The sequence below is a fragment of the Lissotriton vulgaris genome, chromosome 7, assembly GCF_964263255.1.
Source record: "Lissotriton vulgaris chromosome 7, aLisVul1.2, whole genome shotgun sequence".
NCBI classification, from domain to species: Eukaryota; Metazoa; Chordata; class Amphibia; order Caudata; family Salamandridae; genus Lissotriton; species Lissotriton vulgaris.
This window is the reverse complement of record NC_141695.1, coordinates 1,523,328,994-1,523,349,664: the sequence shown is the minus strand read 5'-3', so window position 1 is coordinate 1,523,349,664 and position 20,671 is coordinate 1,523,328,994. Positions and strand designations below refer to the sequence as shown.

The 20,671-nt window shown below is 44.5% G+C and overlaps 1 protein-coding gene across 2 annotated transcripts in view; it reads left to right on the top strand.

The window, feature by feature from the left end:
• Positions 1–20,671, top strand: part of RALGAPB (Ral GTPase activating protein non-catalytic subunit beta) — a 1,758,088-nt gene that overhangs the window by 57,179 nt on the left and 1,680,238 nt on the right. For both annotated transcript variants that reach the window (XM_086932393.1, XM_086932392.1), the window contains exon 3: positions 16,076–16,278. In XM_086932393.1, the coding sequence (XP_086788519.1) occupies positions 16,076–16,278 (203 nt within the window). The remainder of the gene's footprint in view (positions 1–16,075; positions 16,279–20,671) is intronic.

Below are 20,671 nucleotides of genomic sequence, written 5' to 3'. Positions count from 1 at the left end.
CTTTCAACTTCTAAGTTGGTGAATAGCCCATCATGGCACGGGAAGTTGGTTGTAAGACCCATAGGTGGGCAAGCTACCTGGACTGGGCCTGAGGGAGCAGAGTACAGTTGTGAAAAGTGGTCGAACCATGCACCCCCTATAATGTTACAAGTTAGCTGCTGGTCAATGGGCTTTTCCCTGGATCTTAATAGGTCCCAAAACCTCTTAGCATCCTTCCTAATGCTGGCCTCTACTAGATCTCCCCAAAAATTAAAATCATAAATCTGCTTAGCTTCAATTATGGTTTTTTTGTAGAATTTTCTGGCAGCCCTGATAGCAACTGCGTCTTTGGACTTTAATGCCGCAACAAGTTCCTTCTTAGCCTCATGACATTTTGGAGTATACCACTTGTCTGACTGTTTGGGCAATGATTTCGAAAGACCCCTTCGGGTGGTTTGGGGAACAATAAATAAGTCACTCAGCGCCAGTACAGTCTCAGTGAATAGAGGTAGGATCTTGTTATAGGCTTGACTTAAGGTGGTCATCCGGGGCTCCACCTCTTCCAAAATTGTCCCGGCTTGGGCCATCCTTGTATCATCGGCTAAGACTTTTGCCCACTTTAAGCGCCTGCTACAGTTTGTGGGGACTAATTCATGGGAGGATTTCCACCTGTGGCTGGTTAGGTCTTGCCTTCCAGCCTGCCAAGGAGATGAAATAGATAGCGATAAGGGGTTGTGGTCGCTATCGCCCGATACTATAACCTCCATATCTAGGTGGTGTTGCCAGAGGTTGTAATTAAGAATGATATAATCAATCCTAGACGTGTGGTTTTGTCTGTTATAGGTGTGAGCGCCCATGTGGTCAGATTTAGATCGGCCATTTGTCGGTCGCAAATTATGCTCCATGCACAGGGCATTGATCTCGATTGCATTTTGCGACCATTTGGGAATCGGGTCAAGATTCAGAATGGGAATACCTCTCCTGGTGTCCTCCTCAAAAGTGTCCAAAATATCTTCACTGGCCAAGGGCTCAAAGCAGCAATTGAAATCCCCTACAAGCATTATATGGGAATCTGCATTGCAAGCAGCCAGGTTATGGTTTAGACCTGTGGATGGTAGGTGAGATGCACCGCCTTTGGCACCCCTCAGGTAGATGTTAAAAACTTCCATACTTCTTCCCCCTTTGTGTGTTATCGTTAGCCACTGGAGATCCGAGGATTGGGTGTTTCTTTCTTTTACCCTGAGGTCCAGAGCAATACTAATCCATATAATAAGGCCGCCTGACGGGCGACCTTTGGACCCTTGTTCCTGGACTGCGGGGATAAAAAAGGTGGAGAATCCCACTCGGTGTCTTGGCTCCAAACACCAAGTTTCCTGAAACAGGCAGATGTGAAAGGGTTCCACAAAGTCGTTCCATTCGGGGATGTCAAAGTTACGACCGAGACCAGCCACATTCCAAGATAGAATTTTTAAAACAAAGTCAGCTGATGGAGAGACCTTGGTGGGGTCAATAGGCTTGGGCATAGAAGGCACAATCGCACCCACAGGTTCTGAAGACCTCACAAGTGGCTCGATTTGCTGGAGACTCGAGGTCACATAGGGGACAAGGCAAACAGGATCCGACTGTTCAAAAGAAGTAGGTGCAGGTGGGGTTACACAGAGAGGGTTTGGCCAATCTTCCCTGCCACTATTTGCTATTATATCCGAAGACATAGCCACCCCATCAATCCTTGCATTGTTGGTTCGTCCTACTTGGCTTGATACGGATTCAGAGGCAGTACAATCGATGGTATAATGCCTTTGGAAAGTTAAGAATTCCCTTCAGGGTTGCTTGGCTACTTGCACAGGGAGTCAATCCACCTCCTCTAAACCACAAATCTATTATAGGTAGAGAGCCCATTCCAATGTAGCAGAGTCTCCCTATGGCCCCAGGATTTATTTGGCCGTTGGTGGTGCTGGACCAATGTCCAATTGTCCCCCTGGTTACAGCTTGGTCGGGGAGGATAGAAGAAAGATAGTAGCTTGGGTTTGACTAGGGAGTCATCATTACTGGGCCAACTACAAATGTGGTGCGCCGTGTGTGGGTCTTCGAAGGTCACTACTATGCAGTCCCCCGGGCTAGATTTCAGCGTTGGCCCTACCCAGGGAGTTCTGCGAACCATCAATACCCTACTTCTTCTGCCATTGGGGATGGGTCTGTTGACATTTAACCAGTGCATTATTTTATTTTTAAGTGACCAGTGATTTTCAAATTGGCCATTACCTAATGTTGGAACACGCATTGCAGTAGATCCTGTACCTGATGGTATAGTTTGGGACAAGGTTGATTTCGATATATTTGGCCCGACAGATTTCAAAAATTCTACACTTGTTCAAAATATCATTGAATCAAATAATTACCTCAAGTACATTTTCCAATGATTGGGATTTTGAAACTGCAAATATGTAGTCTGATTTAGAAAAATCAGCTGCATTTACAAACAGTGAAACATTGGAGAGCTAAGAGGGATTATGATCAATGTATTGTTATCAACATTATGATCATAATTTTTTGCATAAATCTGATAATCCTAGAAGTGTGTTTACATACCACCAGTGGGAACATTGTCCAACACCGCCTAAGGTCAGTTCAAAAACCTTTGCACAAAAGTTTCTATATTTTTCAGAGTTTAATATGTCTGACCTAGCCTCATTTTATTATAAGATTGCACCTACATCAGCACAGAAAAATATGTTGACCAACACTAAACAGATTTATTCAGCATCCTTTTTGCCCAGTTGTCTGAGCAAGGTTATGACTTATGGAAGGCCACCATAGACTTGAAATCGGTCTGGGGTACTAGAAAATGGCAGGTGCAGGGAACAGAATCTTTATTTAGAGCATGCCTTATCCCTCAACAAATCATGTTTATGAATGAGACAGTGCAATAGACAAGTCTTGCCTTGCACTAGCCAAGAACAAAGACTTCAACACACCTCGGTTGCCAACACCATCATCAACCGAGGGTAATGAAACCTCACAAAAACGGGTTATATTAGATGCCATTATACAATACAACTGATCAGATCCTGATTGGAAGAAATGGTTGATTTAGTCCACAGACACCAATAGTTGTCAGGAAAGATTCAAGGGTAGAACGGAAGGTTTTATTATCCATAGGCCAGATCCATGTTGTGTACAGAGACAACATACAGGGGTAGTGACCTCCTACAGTGTTGGGAAGTCATGCCTTAATTAGCTAGAAACCTCAACACTCACAGAAGTGAAACAACACTTATCCTTACTCACACAGGACGTGGATCTTAGGGATTTTTTTACTAGGTCCCAGGAAACCACGCCAAAAATGTTTCATATATGTTGGCTTTAATGCGGCCTACAATGAAATTTGGAAGATATGATAACAAGAAGCCGCAGAAAGAATAGGGGAAGTAGACCGTATTCATTTGGAGAAATCTCTAGCAGTGGTAGACAATGGGTTAACAACATTGATCTCCAGGATATATTCTTTCCACAACATTCTATCTTCTGCGAGAGACATACTGGAACAAGATTTAGCCATATTACAACACGGGCAATCTCAATTACGTTCTATCATGTTGTTAAGCTGGATGCTACAATCTTTGCATGCAGGCTATGTTCCTTGGCGTTTTATCAACAGCACGTCCCTGTTTTCTGACTATAAAATGACAGATAAACGGTTAGAAATGGCACAAAGGGGGGCTAAATATACAATGCTGCCTATCAAAAAACGTGACAGATTGCCGTTCACAGTGGCAGAATCACTGCACACAGAATAGCTAATCCATGGCCACATACATGTACCAGTCACTACCTTTCAGTTTCAATATTGCCTCTAACGAAAACAGTCAGGCAAATATGAACACATGGGCAAGGAATATGATCAGGAATCTTGGGAATTACTATACAGATTTCGATACCTGAATGGGGATCGAGAAGTTTCTCTCAATGGTACAAACTGAGAGAGCACTTTAAGTGGTTCGCTCATATGCCAGGAGTTTCTACTGCACTGGGTTGTAATGGTTCTGTAGCAAACCTGTCCTGTCATCTATGGGGTGCTCCAGCTGTTGTGATTACTCCAGCGTTTGAGATACTTTTGAATGGGTGTTACTTGATGCTGAACGATAAAGGCTGCTTTGGAATGCTCCCGGGCATCGCATATCTGGTAACCGTGAGCTCCAGGGTTACTTGTTGGATGCAAGTATTGTTTCCATCGACACATACAGTCAGGGAGGCGCCGTTATGGCCTTCACTGAATGTTTCTTTAATACGGGTTGATACTCTATAGTATACAAGACAGTGGTCCCTACTCATGGACACAGTGGTGTACAGAACCAATAATCATACACCTGATAGTGTTATGTCTTTTGTCCAGCCCGACAAGGAATTTATTTTAGCATTCTGATTGATAAAACAAGCAGTATGAACAAATTAATAAGTGGGCACAGCCGTGACCCACAACATTCAAGACAAAACAACGAAAAGAATGGCCAAAAGGGCAAAGCACAATTATGTCTGTGTACTTGTAGTCAGTGTTACAGACACAAATTATTATAACCACACCATTGCATTTCACAATATTTCAATGTCATATTGCATAAGGAGGTTTTTTGGTCGACGACGTTTCGATGCCTGAGTTACATGAGGGGCATCATCATCAGGACAAAAATATAATCATTGTTGTCTTAAACTTTCAATATGCCTTTTGTCGCATTACTTCACATTTAAGGATTACATGGGAGAAAAGGAGGGAAAAAGGAGAATTACATCAAGTTAGACATGTAGGTTTAGGAGCTGTCATCCTCATCTCTTGCATTGGAGACTGAGTGAAAGGGTGTTTTTTAAGAGTGCCAGTGAAGGCTAGTACATTAAAAGAGAACGGCGCATTGGAGAGCTATGTGTCCGTGACCGTGAAGGCTGGCTAGATCAAATGGACGAAAAGGTTGAGATGTGACTGTCTAAGCGTGAATAACGGAGTGAAGTGGGTCGGAATTACCCGTGAATTAGCTCTGGTGCCAGTGTAAACAGTTGAGCTGGTGCTGTTTTACGGGGGCACGCGCATGGTGAAAGGAACAGCGTCGGCGGATATAAAAAATGTTCATGGAGCCAGTAGGTTCGGAGAATTACTAAGTGAACAATTGCATAGAACATGCACGTGTAACAAGCGGCGGCTGTCAATTATTAAAAACAAACCTACGCGCACAGAAATAGGCGAGTCGGCGGGTCTTGCGGCAGATCGCAGTAATTAGAAGATGAATCTAGAAGAATAAAATTAATAAAAGTAAGAGGAGGCCGAGGACGACCATAGTGGAGACCGGCATAACGGAGTACCGCACATAACTACCGGCAATGCCGCGTCCAGCTTTAATTGTCGTCTGGATCAGGATCAGAGCGTAATAGCTCAATCTAGGGGAGAGTGGGGTGGGATCAGTTAGCCAGCAACGACCAAGCAGGTCTGAAGTAAAAGAATCCGTGCAGGTCGGTAACTTACATGCAGATGTCAGTGGCGCTGTGGCGGGTATGGTTATCTGGTGGTTGCTGAAGGCGTGCTGGTTCATGCAGTTAACAAACCACGAGGGCTGCAGACAGTGAAGGGGGACTAAGGTATTGAAGATCGAGTGACAATGGCGCAGAAACGAGGCGGCCATCTTAAGGTGGTGAAGATAGTGATACTCTAGGCAGAATGAAAGCCATGCTTTTACAGAAGTCTGTGCCCTTAACCTCTGCTCAAGAGACTTTTGAACTTGAGATTGCAAGGTCTTCAGCTGAGATACAGGTGCTTATTAATGCAAATTTTCTTTTCCATTTCGTAGAAATGGTGAATCTTATCTTTAACATGTCTGATAGGACTGGCATTGTCCACCTATTTAAGGCCATGGGTTCTGACTTCTAAGCACCTTTCAGACGTAATTGGGGTTATACCAAACTTTATACACTCTGTATTCAGAAGCATCTTTGCAGGTGAACAACTGATCCTGTTTCTAATAGCAAGTATCCTGATTAGGACGCCCATTGCGTAGCAGACAGAAGACAGTCACCAAGGAGTTGGAAAGAGCACTCCTGGAACGGCAATACCGTGACCGAATGGTACAATGCCTAGCCATGCCTCGCCTGGGAGAACTAAGTGCATCTTGGTTCCTGTTATTTCAACCAGTCTGGATGGACTACATCTTACCTGTCCTACGTTGCCTGTTTTGCAGAAAAGTGTGTTAGACATTTGGTTGACACTCCCTTCAAGTGCGCAACCGGACGTGGATGATCTACTGGACCCGATAACTGCCCATGATTTGCAGTGTCCTCAGCTCATTCCAATGTTGTTTGCGGCAATCCTTGAGCCACCACAGGTTGTAGCTGCACCTGTTGTTATGAACATCGGCTCCTCCACGGACACCCAGGCTTTGGACGGCGCACAGGCTGCCCCAGCACCGGCTGCGGACAGCGTGGAACATCATCTGTGCTCAATTGAAGTGCTTTGCGAGGTGCTACAGGGGCCGTCTACTGCGGAAGCAATCAGTGAAAATGTAGCGTCTACCAGCCAGGACTCATAAACATTTTGCTAATTTTGGCTCTTTGTGTGCTGGGAAAAAATTGCCCTTTTTAAACGAGCTCAATTTGGAACTCTGAAGCAAATTTGACATTGGCATTCCTTTCATTTATTGGGCATAAATGGCTTTCTAATGCTTATAGTGGTTCAGACTACGGACACTTTTAGAGCAATAGTTAGCAAACATTTTTTCTTTTAACATTTTTTAAGCTTTATACAAGTTTTAATCATTTTATAAAAACTATTGTTTTATAAATTTTGAGCATACCTATATCTAATTAGGCTAGTAGTATGGTATAGTTTACATATGTCATCCAGTCAGAAGAGGAGTGGGTGTTATATTCCATATAGGTACCTTTTATATAGGCATAGGTAACATCACAAGCTTTCACCTATATTCTTCCCTACATTACATACATAACTGTTCTTAGGCACTGACCTTTTACCTAGATACAACACTGCATTCAGAACGTGGGTTTTTCCCTGGTTCGATACTCATACATTATGTATGAGGCTTCTTGGAAGCGAAGCAGGACAAACAACTCCTGTATAATATCTGTTAAAGTTCAGGCCCAACGTCATCCCTTTGGCCGTCACAGTAACACAGCAAGGTAGGACCCCTGGGGATACCCGTAGGTATATATACATCCTGTCTTTCTTAGAGAGACAGAGGAGACCGTGACTCCCCGACTGACACACTGACCAGAGACGAGGAGGTTCCTGCATGTAGACATTCCAGCTAGCAGTGGTATAACATCCCTTGTGGGGTGTCCAACTCGAGACCAGGATGGGGTCCCTCATTCTCTAATTCTCAGGTAATTGGGTTGACTACATCCTGGAGGTATTCTTGGCATAACACCTACACCGATGATGGGTACATTTAGGTACATCTAGTTAGGGACACAACATAGGAGTACACACTTTTCTTATCCTGTGTTTTATGTACATGTATATATTCATGATTACTGCAAGATGGTAGAACTGTACCATCCTTTTACTTTTGTGGTACTGCTAACCGTATATCTATGCTGCTGTCTGGTTTTTACAGCTCCTATATTCTACACTAGAATAACAACTGTTCAAGAAATGCTTATTGAAACGCCCAGACTGTTTATTCCGTGTATCTCTGAGACAAACTAAGTGAGCACGAGTGACTGAGCGAAAAGTAGTACATTGTTTCCACGATCCTGAGGGATCAGGGTTGTCATGTTCTGAGGTTGCCGGAAGCTATTCTCTCCACGATAAGAGGAGATTCTAGTGGCACTGTGTGCTAGCTAACACAAACAGGCTAACGTATCCGGTGGGGGTGCTCTGAACCAGTCTGCCACCAAACCCACAGTTTGTTATCCGAAACGAGCAGATCCTGTATAGGTAATATAGGAACTACACGACAATGGTTAGGTCCAAACTTAGGTGGTGTGCAAAATAATGATGGACTGGGTTTACAGACCCAAGTAATTACCAGTAGCTTAGATTAATTCAAGCATTTCATCCATAAAAAAATTGTGTAAAATACAGAATCACATCTTCAGTGCAGACGTGGGTCAAGTGGTAACAAGGTGCAACTGACTGATGAGCCTTAGTCAGAGCGAAACCGTTCTTGTGTTGCTTCAGTTCTGGCCCTGAGTAATTACCATCGCCACTTTTCAGCACCAGCACATGGTGTCACAAGGAAGGTCTCGAGTACCCAGAAACTGGCTATGAAATTACACAAAAAAGCAATTAATAAAGCTTTAAGACAGTTGAAGAAAAGCCCGGGGGATGGAACTCTTCTAGCAGAGATTCACAAACACCGAGCGGATCTCAAAAAACTGAAATAGGCAATTAAAAGAACAAATGAAGCAGACTTTTGGGCCAAACTCCACTACGCATCCAAGGGCAATAACAGCGCCCAATTCTGGTCGATCATAAACAAATTGTTAAACCCGAAAATTAACGGTATAACATCTTACATAACGAAATCGTCTTGGGAATCCTTTCTCAATGATCATTTCAATCACCAGGACGGCAAAACTAGGGCGCTGAATAATCCATTGGAGGGCCGAAAACTTCAATCAAGCTCAGCACGAGAAGATCCCATTTTGGAACCCTCCGTGGCCCAAATCACAAAATTAATTTCCAAAGGTAGAAAAGACGGCGCAGCTGGTCCAAACGGCATTCCTCTGGCCCTTTTCAAACCTGAACCAGAATACTGGGCTGATAAGTTGATCCCCCTCTATTCATCCATTAATAACTCTGGGCGCCTTCCCGTCTCATGGAGGGGCTCAATCATCTCACCAATTTATAAGGCGGGGGACAGACTCCTTCCAAAAAACTACTGCCTAATTGCACTCCTTGATATTGAGGCTAAATATTTTTCTGGTTTTCTATTGACTCACCTGCGAGACTGGGCTACAAATCAAAGCTTAATACCATCTAGTCAAACTGGGTTTTGCAAAGATATGGGGACAACAACCAACCTGGTGACCATCTTGTTGCTTATTGACAAGGCTAGGGTGGCCAAGCAGGCTCTCCACCTCTGCTTTGTGGACTTTAAGGTGGCCTTCGACAATGTCAACCGAGAAATCCTCTGGCGAAAACTGGCCTCCTGGGGGATTCCCTCGCTACTAAGCCTCCTGATTGAATTACACACGAATACGTGGGTTCAGGTAAAGCTTGGGAACGGCTCGCACCTCTCTAGGCCTATTCCTACCACAAAGGGCCTAAAGCAGGGGTGGTGTTAGCTCTAACTCTCTTCAACCTTTTCACAGCTGACCTGCCACCCGCCCTTGAGGCTTGTGATTCACATGCTCCTCGGTTAGGAGGCAAAGGGCTGCCCAGCATTTCCTACGCAGACGACGTGGTTTTGGTCAGCCACACGAAAGTCGGTCTTCAAAACCTTATTAACACGCTTCATGGTTATGCCGTTAAAAATCTATTAGAAGTGAACATCAGCAAGACAAAAGTTCTGTCCATAACTAGGAACAAAAAGTTGCATACTTGGTCGCTTGGCACAGAAGCAATTTCAAATTGCTCTGAATACAAATATCTTGGGATCCAAGTTGACAAAGGTGGCCGCTATTTAAACCAACTAGAGGCCATCAAGAGAAAAGGCATGTTAATAGCCATGACACTGAAACAGCTAAAGTCCAACTTGAGTGGCGAGACTCTATTGCCACTACTTCGAGTAGCAAAAATCAAAATAGTCATCAATCACATATGGCAGCGAGGCCCTAAGAGGAACTAACGCAAAACTCCTTGATACAACTATCCCAAAGGCCTAGAGACTTCTATTTAACCTGCCATTGTATACTTCGCAGGCCCAGATTCGGTTGGAATTTGGGCTGACATGCCAAACACTCGCACGAAGAGGCTCTTGCATCAAATGCTGGCATAAATTAAAGAACTCTTCAGAAAACACCTTGAACCGACAGCTCTGGCAAGATATGACCAGTTCATCCAGAATGCCGGCGAAAAAATACTTAGAGGAGTCCTTGGCCATCAGAGGACTGAAAGATCTATGGGAGACTCCTCTATCTCATGCACAATTCAAGCGCATAGTGAATAAGAGTTTAAAGAGTCACTCGCATGTGGAGGATAAAGCCTTGCTTTCTCAGAGACGCCACGCCTGGATGACCCTGTATACATACAAATCACCGGGGCTTCAAGCATACTTTGGTCAGGGGTATGGCTGGAAAACAAAAGAAGCCTTTTTCAAATACAGGCTGGGGATTCTACCTGCCATCCCTCACCTACCACCATGGTTGAGACAGAACTACGGGACTAAATGTAGGCTCTGCGGAATGGAGACTGAAGACTTTGAACACCTACTATGTACTTACTCGAGGCTAAACGAGGAAAGAGTAGCCCTGTTTAAAATCACCTTCAACGAATTAGGAGTCCGCTCAAGGAGACAAGCCGTCCTTGCCTGTTTCGATCCTGGTTTTCCCCCCTTAAACGGAAAGCTGGTGAAATTCCTGAAACTAGCAGAACGGAAACAAAAAAATCAGGCACTTGGTCGAGAGGATTCCGCGGGATAGGACAAAGAAGCCTCGAACAATATACTTGTACCATGTTTTTATTGTTTTTTATCTTTGTTACTTCCCTTAAATTTCTGCTCTTAAGGCTTTCTTTTAATTTCTCTTGAGGAGACTGTTATTTAATGCATTTTTGTAACGGTTTTTATTAACCTAAAACAATAAAATATTACTTACTTACTTACCACTGGCTGAGATTAATTCAAGCATTCCATCTATCCCTTTTTTGTTGACGTCAGTAGGATTCCTGTTTGCCAATAGCACCCAACAACCCCAGATTCAATACTGTCTCGACAATTTAAAAAAAAAAAAAAAAATTCGTTCATGGCTTAGGAGGATTCCATTGAAGAGTCCCTTGCTTGCTGCTCAACAATTAAGTTTAGCAATAGTTATACGCCTTGTCGCCTAATCCCAAGATTTAACAAATGGGGAGAAAAATAAACCCTGCTTGCTAAGATTGATATTGTTCCTCAGCCATAGAATACAAAATAAAAAAAGTAGTCTACAACACTACCACCTACATGCTGCGCTGTTACTGTGTGAGATGGTTGGGGTATCTTTAAATATCCGAACCCTGTGGTATATACCCTTTGCTCTTAACTAGGGTCCAGAAATCCGTTTCTAGTAATCTTTTTATTTATAATCCTCTCTTCACATATTTCTGGCCATATGCTGATTTTCTCAATCTTTTTGTTGAAACCGGCTTTCATTTGCTCATCCCAATCAGTTGTCTAATCTTATTTACACAATTATTGAATTTTGTTGCTCACGGGATTTCCCGTTTCGTGCAATTACAATCTTTTATACTGTTATGACTAGCATAATTGGTACCTAGGAGGTTAGTTCTTCATGCATGGTAGAATATAGACCGAACAATATCATATCCGCCAAATCGTTACGGAAATCTGTTTATCTTTAATGAATTCAGTTTACTGGCATAACTTGTCTTAATAGGGACAAGTAATAGGGACAAGTAAACGAGTGATGAAGTAACAGTAAAACTAAAATTCCCGTATCTAACAGAATGTAAAGAGATTTAATGGCAGCACTTCATGCCATAAAACCTAGGCAATTTGGATGTTAAATTTGGAAAAGACAACTGGGAAGTGTGTTGTTTACCTTTTGACATTAGGCAAAAGGTTCATAAGTTTTTAAGAGCCGCGTGTTTGTGAGTGTCAATGTTCAAAACAACAATGCTACCACCTTTGTCTGCTAGTTCGATAACCGTATTTGTACCTTAGGGCTTAACAACATTGAACATGGCTGGATTCATGTTGGAGAGAGCTCATTTTGATTAAGAGGTCCTCGTTTTGTCCATTGCTGCAAGAATTGCTTTCTTTAAAGGCTTAAAATTCCCTTGAAATGATTGCGGTTTAAATGATGAATGTACATTTCGGGGTTTATCCCGTAGCATCATTTTGGCTAACACTGTGTTTTAAAGAAGTATCTTAGTATATTTTTAGGTCTCGCCTTTACCATTCCGCAGGAATGGGAAATGGGGAGAATTCAAGTCGGCTATTTTCTCTTCAAACCAAAGGGCTTTCAGCCGCGGTTTTCTTGCAGTTCACGTGAATCACGTGAGCAAACATGCACGAGCATTCACTCCTCTCCTAGCAGCACTCCTCCCACACCAGCAACTCCCCCCTCCCACACCAGCACCTCCCCTCTCTCTCCCCGCAAACACAGCCTTGCCCTTTCCCACACCAGCACCTCCCCCCTCCCACACTAGCACCTCCCCTCTCTCTCCACGCAATCACAGCCTTTCCCTAGCAGCACTCCTCCCACACCAGCACCTCCCCCCTCCCACACCAGCACCTCCCCTCTCTGTCCACGCAATCACAGCCTTGCCCTAGCAGCACTCCTCCCCCTCCCACACCAGCACCTCCCCTCTCTCCACGCAATCACAGCCTTGCCGTCTGGTATCTGCCTCATCATCCTTGTCCTCTAGTTCCAACTCTCCATTGAGGTGCGGAGGTTCTTCAAGCAGCGATTGATGCTGTTTCACTGCCGCCATGTTCAAGAGAGAGAGCCTAGGTCTGACCGGAACACTGTGGATCCTAAAACAACTCTGATTCAGGGGACCCGGGTTTCCGCTCTAACATCACTCTATGATTCAGCCATCACCAGTTAAAGGGGATGCCGGGACAGCTGCACACAACATTACGGAGCGCTCATCTGTAAACATACAAAACGGACTTCACCACTTTTTTTCCACCGAGGGCTCCTTATAAAAACACGGTAAAAATAACCAATTAAAAACAAATGACATCATATTTGTAACTGCAGCTCGTGAGAACCCATTTCAAAATGAGCTTTAAGTTTTCACGAGCAGCTGAGCTATACTATTTTCGATATGACAATCACATTGGAATATAGAGATCGTAATAACCATGCACGTATTCTGACGCTTTTAGCTAGTTAGGAATAAATTTTCACAAACACTTGGAAAGCTCAGAGTATTCGGTTCTCGCATTCACGCCCCCCACCAGGCTCTCCCGCCCCCATCAGGCTTCCCTCCTAATCCGCCTGCCTCCCCTCGCGCATTCACACCCCCACCAGGCTCTCCCGCCCCCATCCGGCTTCCCTCCTAATCTGCCTGCCTCCCCTCGCTCGCATTCCCGCCCCAGGCTCTCCCGCCGTGGAAAATAAAACCTGAAAACTTTACTTTTTTCTTTGTTAACACTTCATAGACTGGCCCTGCTATTCATTTTGTAATTCATGTTTTTCGGATATGAGAACATTAAGATTTACTTTTCGTCACTTTAAAACCAAAGCTCCCTTTAATCGTTTTGGAATATTGCCATTTAATGCGACACAGTGACAATAATCCCTAGCTGTTCTCCTCCCCTGCACTGTCCCCCCCAGCATCTGCGCTGTAATCTCACACCAACCTCTGCCTACCTCCCCATAGCCACTGAACCTCCGCAGCCCCGTCTCCCGCCGGCTTCCAACTGGCCTCCAATTTGTCCCAAGATCGTATTGGCAGCAGGATCTCGTGTGTGTAAGGAATATCTTAACGCATGGACACGCAGTTGCCCCGGGGCGCGTGGGCCAGACATGCGATGTCGCCCTTCCCTCCTGTTGTTTTGTATCCACAAGCGCTATCGGAGTCTGTGGGCAGCAGTTTGGACTGTGTTGATGCATATTTTGAAAGTCTGTTGCTCCCTGACTTTGCTGCTGTAGGTGAGCAGTCCCAAGTCCATTTAACCCACTATCTGCTATATTCCAGCAACTAAAAGCTACACATTTCCTGTGAGGAACAGAGACCACAGAGCCCCCACATTACGTTGAATTCGGACCGTTTACACCATGTTAATTGCACTCCCGCCCCCATCCGGCTTCCCTTCGGCCTCTCTCCAGGCCATGTTCCCTCCCCTGCCAGAGTCCACCCCGCCCTAATTTATCTCTCACATCAAAGCCCCCAGGACCCCCTCCCCCGCTCCTGATCATCGCAGACTCCCACCAACCCCCCCCCCCCCCCCCGTCATCCACATCCTCGCGTTGCAGCTCTCTCGTCCCGGGCTGCTCGCCCTCTCCTTCGGTCCTTGCAGACCCCCTTACTGTCCGCCACATCCCCTCATCCCGACCACCACAGAACTCCGCCGTTTCTTCATGGACCCTTCAAAACACCAGATGCCATCGCCCTATAACCCTAGGAAACTACCCAGCTCCCCCTCTAACTACCCAGACTCAGTCATAACCCTTCCCCTCAGCCCTCGCTCACCCCCGCAAGACCTCCAGCTCACGGCGCCCTCCCTGCAGACTCCTGCAGTATCTTAAAACCCCCCTCCGCGCATCAAGGAACACTACGTTTCATTGCCAATACTACACCTGCCGTAGAGCCGATTCATTGTAAATAGAATGTTCCTCCCGCACTGGCGGTGCTCCTAATAACGATGCTATCTTATTTGACAAATCATTAATAAAAACAGTTTTCTTCCCAATACACTAATATTTAGTGTAAATTTAGTCCGCCGGTGAGTCAGCCCGGATCGGCTGCCCTCCCCCCACCTGTGTGTCTCAGGGACACCACCACACTACTCAGGGACACCACCACACCACTCAGGGACACCACCGCACCACTCAGGGACACCACCACACCACTCAGGGACACCACCACACCACTCGGGGACACCACCACACCACTCTGGGATACCACCACACCACTCTGGGATACCACCACACCACTCTGGGACACCACCACACCACTCGGGGACACCACCACAGCCCTCAGGGACACCAACACAGCACTCTGGGACACCACCACATCACTCTGGGACACCACCACATCACTCTGGGACACCACCACATCACTGATGTACACCACAAAATCAATCAGGGATACCACCACACCACTCAGGGACACCACCACACCACTCTGGGACACCACCTCATCACTCACGGACACCACCTCATCACTCACGGACACCACCTCATCACTCACGGACACCACCTCATCACTCACGGACACCACCTCATCACTCACGGACACCACCTCATCACTCACGGACACCACCTCATCACTCACGGACACCACCACATCACTCACGGACACCACCACATCACTCACGGACACCACCACATCACTCTGGGACACCACCACATCACTCTGGGACACCACCACATCACTCACGGACACCACCACATCACTCACGGACACCACCACATCACTCTGGGACACCACCACATCACTTTAATACACCACCACATCACTGAGCACCATAACAGCATCACTCAGCACCACAACAGCACTGTCCTTGCTGGCTAACAACAAGCATTCCCATAGCCAATAGGACTCGCATTAGGAAAGTGTAAGCTATTGGCTTTGTAAATAACAATGCTATTAATTTATATATTTTCAATGCCAACACATATTAAAAAAAATAATTGTCATTTACAATACCAATAGCTCACACTTTCCTAATGCGAGACCTATTGGCAACGCCAGTGCTTGTTACATAAGAGTTTTTAACTTTTCCTTTGTGTTCGTGGGTCTATAGACTGGGCTGATGCGGAACAGAGTTCTTTGTTGAGGAAATATGCCAATTAGTGACCGCATATGATTAGATAGGTTAAAAAACTAGTAGTGTCTTTGCAGACATCTTAATGTTGTTTTTTGCCAGCAGTATGCCTGATGGCAGGTTTGTATTTCACGTGGGAGGCAGTTGGCGCAATCGGTACCTGTTTAGAAAGGGGCTTCACTGTAAACAAAGATGTTTGTATGTCCCTATGTATTTTTATTGTTTATCCTGCCACTGACTTCCCGTCTCGATGGTGACGGTTTCACATGAACTGATGGTGCATTTTAAGTGTAATCATTGGGGGAGGGTAGTGAACATTTCTGGACCACGAGTGCTCAGAAATGGTACTGGTAAAGGCCTCAGGTGACAGGCGTGTGTTGAAAGAAAGCCTGAAAAAGTTACTGAACAGGTTAGAATATTAAGATTTCTTTGTGAAATAACAATTCAGGTACGTTTTATTATGGATGAGCTATTACATTTATTATTTTTCTGCATAGGTGAAGTGGACCATGGAGGTAGTTTGCTATGGTTTGACGCTTCCACTAGATGGCGATACAGTCAAATTTTGTGTGGATATATATACAGACTGGATGATGGCCCTCGTGTCTCCCAAAGATTCCATTCCTAATCCAGTTATCAAGGAACCAAACCTGTACATTCAAATCATTTTGAAACACCTTCAAAATCTTTTTGTACCCAGGTAAGTGGAAAGCATTCAGTGCATTGTGGAAAGCATTTGGTGCAGAATTTGTTGATGTAACTATTTCTAGATAAATTTCTCCCAAGACTTCGATTCCATAACATCTGCTAAAAAGACTTTCACGTGTTGGGATATGGCTGTGAGCATGAAGACGTTTTCCTGCCTACCCCCAGGATCAAGAACAACATCCTCTGACATCAAAACAGCACCAACTGTCCTATAGAAATCACACCTCTTAAAGAAACACTTATTAAAGTAGGCTGATCTCTCACCCTTCCATTAGCTCTACCTCGTCCCTCTGTCCCTTCCTCCACAATGTATGCCCACTGGGGCTTGCACCCTGTACAGTGCTCTGTTTCTAGACAGCTAGGGTCGTACTTTAGAAATACCATGCATAAACAGTTTTTGAAGTCATTAGGCAGTACCACTGAATACAAGTAAACAGGCAAATATTTCAAAGTTCGATGTAAAAAAAAAATACACTGCGTGTTAGAGACCTTGGATTAGTGGCTACTGTCTAACCTCAACCGAGTTTTTGTTGTGCACCACATACACTTCCTACAGCTGATGTGTAATTTAGACACAACTTGTGTTTACCACAAAAAGCCTAAATACAACAGCTTATCTACAACAGCAGCTATAATTCTCCTTCCAGCCCTCCTTCTGCTTGATACCCAGTGGCACAGTGTGCCTCGTCCCCAAACCTCTGCCCACCTACTAGTCCTATATATTGATTTGAAGGTGATGGTTTACAAATCTGTATGCATACAATCAAAACTGCATTCCTACAGAATCCTTACAAACTTCTTGGAAGTGAAATCTGTAATCTGTTCCCTTGTTTGGCGCGTGCGTTAACTGTTGTGCTTGATATCAGGCAGTCGATTTTACAGTTGCATGATGGAGATACTGCTGACTTGATTTTATTAGCTTCATCAGTGACGGAAGGTCTTGTAGACCATAGGCTACTTTGTGTCCAATCTTTCTTAACTGACAGATCAAAATGTATTCACTTGAGACCATTTATATTAATCTTGCAGTTTCACCTCTTCTGTCCCCCAGGGCTGTGCCTCATCGTCCCATTTATTTATCATTTTATGGTTCACCTGACACAAATATTTGCTGTTCATGTTCTATGGCATGTGCACTCAAATATTTCCTTACTGACCCAAAAGTATAGTGTGTGGTGTGACTAACGGCAAGAGAGGGAATTGGAGAAATACAATGCTTCAGACATTAAAAACTAATAGCATAGGAGTGCATTTTACTTTCTAGTAATTTTTAAAATCGACTAGACCATGCAGCATTTTGAAAAAGACTTTAAAGGTAACAACAACTATAGTGATTCAAGGGCTTCCCTCAAAATATTTTCAAATTAATGGCAAATGGTGCAGCTTGAAGTTGAAAACACCTAACACACCTCCCATACTGCCCACATATCCCCAAGAAATTAGCTTTGAAAGGGCATTTTGATTTGATAAGTATTTATTGTTTAAAAAACGATGGGATTCTGATTATTTAGAACTGCATGGTTTCCGATTATTATGTACTGCATGGTATTGTTGGCAACACTTCTAAGTGTGGTGATGAAAGAAAAAGGATTCATTAGTATTGCCTGTTCCATAACAAGTGACCTTGTCAGGGCTGCCATTCTACCTGGCCCAACACTAAAACCTTCACAATATTGATCAGGAAACATCTTAAATTAGCTGAATCTTTCTTAATAACCCCCAAGCGAGGCACAGCTCAAATTTCATTGACTGCTGCCGTAAATAAATCCGAATATAATGTTTACGCTTCATAGAGCCACTTCAGAAACCATAGAGATGCAGCACAGTAGTGGCAATACTCTGGCATTTCTTTTGCTTGTTTTCAAGTTCTCACAGGCAAAATGTTGTGGATTCGCGCTTACCTACCAATAAAACAATACGGTATGCCACTTTACACACTGTGTTCCCAATTCTTACTTTAATTTTTGGAGAGATTAGTGTGTAGAAAAACTCTGGCTGCAAATCCAAACCTCACTCAATTCAGAATGAAAAGTGGGTGCAAACAGTGTTTGTGCCTTATTTTACCACTGCTGTACGGTTAAACGTGTAAATATTATATGTGTAGACTGATATACGAAATATCTCCGGTTTCCCCAAAAATTAGTATGGTATTAGTTCAGGAAGTGAGCAAGGAGAAAATGACCACGAGTATGGCTGTTAGCCTGAAAAAGGATTGTCCAATCAAGAGTGGACTATTGGGTTGTTTTGTGGTGCTTGAAACATTGTTCGAATATGTGATGGGCTGTAAGGAGAGAGGACATCCTTGTAGAGAAGAGTTTGTGGAAATGTTTGCATGTCCCCCCTCTAATTCTGGTAATAATAATGTTCCACAGAACCCCTGGGAGAAAAGAATAAAATAAAAGTTGTCATTGTAAGTGATATGGACACTTGCTTGAATCGGATAGTAGGTGTTGACGTCTTTTCTATGTAAATAATGCTTTCAATGTTGCACTTGTTTAAGTTTTAAATGCATGTTGCACATTTGATATTTTTAAGAGTGTATTTAGCCTTAATATGATATAAACATTTACTTGTTTGGTCTGAGGAATCAAAATCTCTAGAAATATCATGATGGGTGCCACAGTGTTTAGAAGTGGTTAAGGTGAGCAGTGTGTTTATACTGCCAAGAGTACTCAAAGCACTTAAGTGAAAGGCTAGTTGGCCTTGGGGTCATTGTGGATACCTGTGTGGAACAGGTATACAGGTATGGGACAGTTCGTGCACAGCTCCCTGTCTTCGTCAGCATCGCATGGTCCTCACAGCTGCAGAGTAAAGTCCCTTGTCAATTCTCCTACAACACCCAACATTGGAGGGCATTCGTCTTCCAAGTCTACTGGTCAATCCTGGGTGACATAGACTCTGTCCCCTCTGCTTGCTGGTACTTGTGTAGAATCAACCTTTGGATTCCACCGGACACTTTCTCCTATTCCAGCAGTGGCACTTTCCTGAAGACCTCCATTGGAAACTACTACTGTTTCCGACACCACTTCAAAGATATGCACCGGCTTCCCTGGTGTAGGTAACATGGGTACTAGGGTTTCCACGGGTGGGGTGGCCCTGCAACCTTCTGTCTTCCACTGGGTTTCTTCAGGGTCTACTAGGAAGGGTCCTTAATCCTTAAAAATCCAAAACGCGACTTACACCTAGATTTGTACGGAGCACACAGTTGTTTACTCGGACTGCTCACGCTGTCCACTGGGCTCCTACTTACTCACCTTGGGTGCTTCCTTGGGTCCCCAGCACTTCTACGTCCTCTTGACATCATCTTGACTCAGTCGTGGTTCCTTTACCACTTTCTTAGTATATGGTTTGGTCACCCCCTCGGGCCCACTGTGTATTTCGTGCTGTTTACTGTGGTTGCTGGCAAAGTATTGTGTGCATTGTGCATATCTCCGGGTAGGAGATATTTGTATGCGTTAGAGAGTATTTTATAATAAATACCTTGTGTGGTTATTCTTCACTTAATCTATACTATAAGATTGCATTCGGATAAAAAAAAGCTGCTTTACACTCCTTCTTGACTAAGCCTGAAGGCTGCTCTCCACAGCTACCACTTAAAGTGCTTTCTAAGGTTGTCTAAGACCTCTTAAAATCACCATAAGAGTTGTCTGGATTGTTGCAAGGTGTCCACTTACATAAGTGTACATAATATACCAGGCCGGCTTCTCAGATTCTTTCAGTCACAGAAAGGCTGGTACAGGTGTTCACGAAAAACACCACCGCCATGTGATAATCCAACGAACCAGGTGCGTTTGTGGACCCTCGTGGCGGGATGCCTGGCTTTCACCTTGTGGATACCCTGCCGGGGTTATCTCACAGGGGAATACCAGGACGGGTTCCCTAAGCAAGCGCTTAGATGCCTGCGATGTGGGTAATTTGCGCTATATAAATACATGTACATTTACATTTACATTTACATTTACCCTTTGTCAAGAGGCCTGCGCTTCTGGACTTGGCTGGAACACCCGGGCAATCCCTAGTGGTTCAACACCTGGAGGGCTCTCTGAACACCAAAGTTGATTAACTCTGCTGACGATGCCAAGCAGATAGTGAATAATGTCTCTATCCTTAGGTGGCACAAGGTCTCTTTCAAGAGCGGCTAGCGCCTTTGTTAGATCTGTTCACCTCCACGTGAACACGCAGTGACAGCAGATTTACGTGCTGGAGTTTCCAAGGGGGCTCTCACTCTGAGATACTTTCCATCGCGAGTGAACCCCTGGTGTCCTGTATGCCTTTCCGCCAATACCAGTTCTGCCCAGAGTCCTCAAGATGATCAGAAATGGCCAGGCGCTAGTTATTCTGGTGGCTCCGGATTTGGCACAGAGTGTGCTATCCCGAACTGTTGA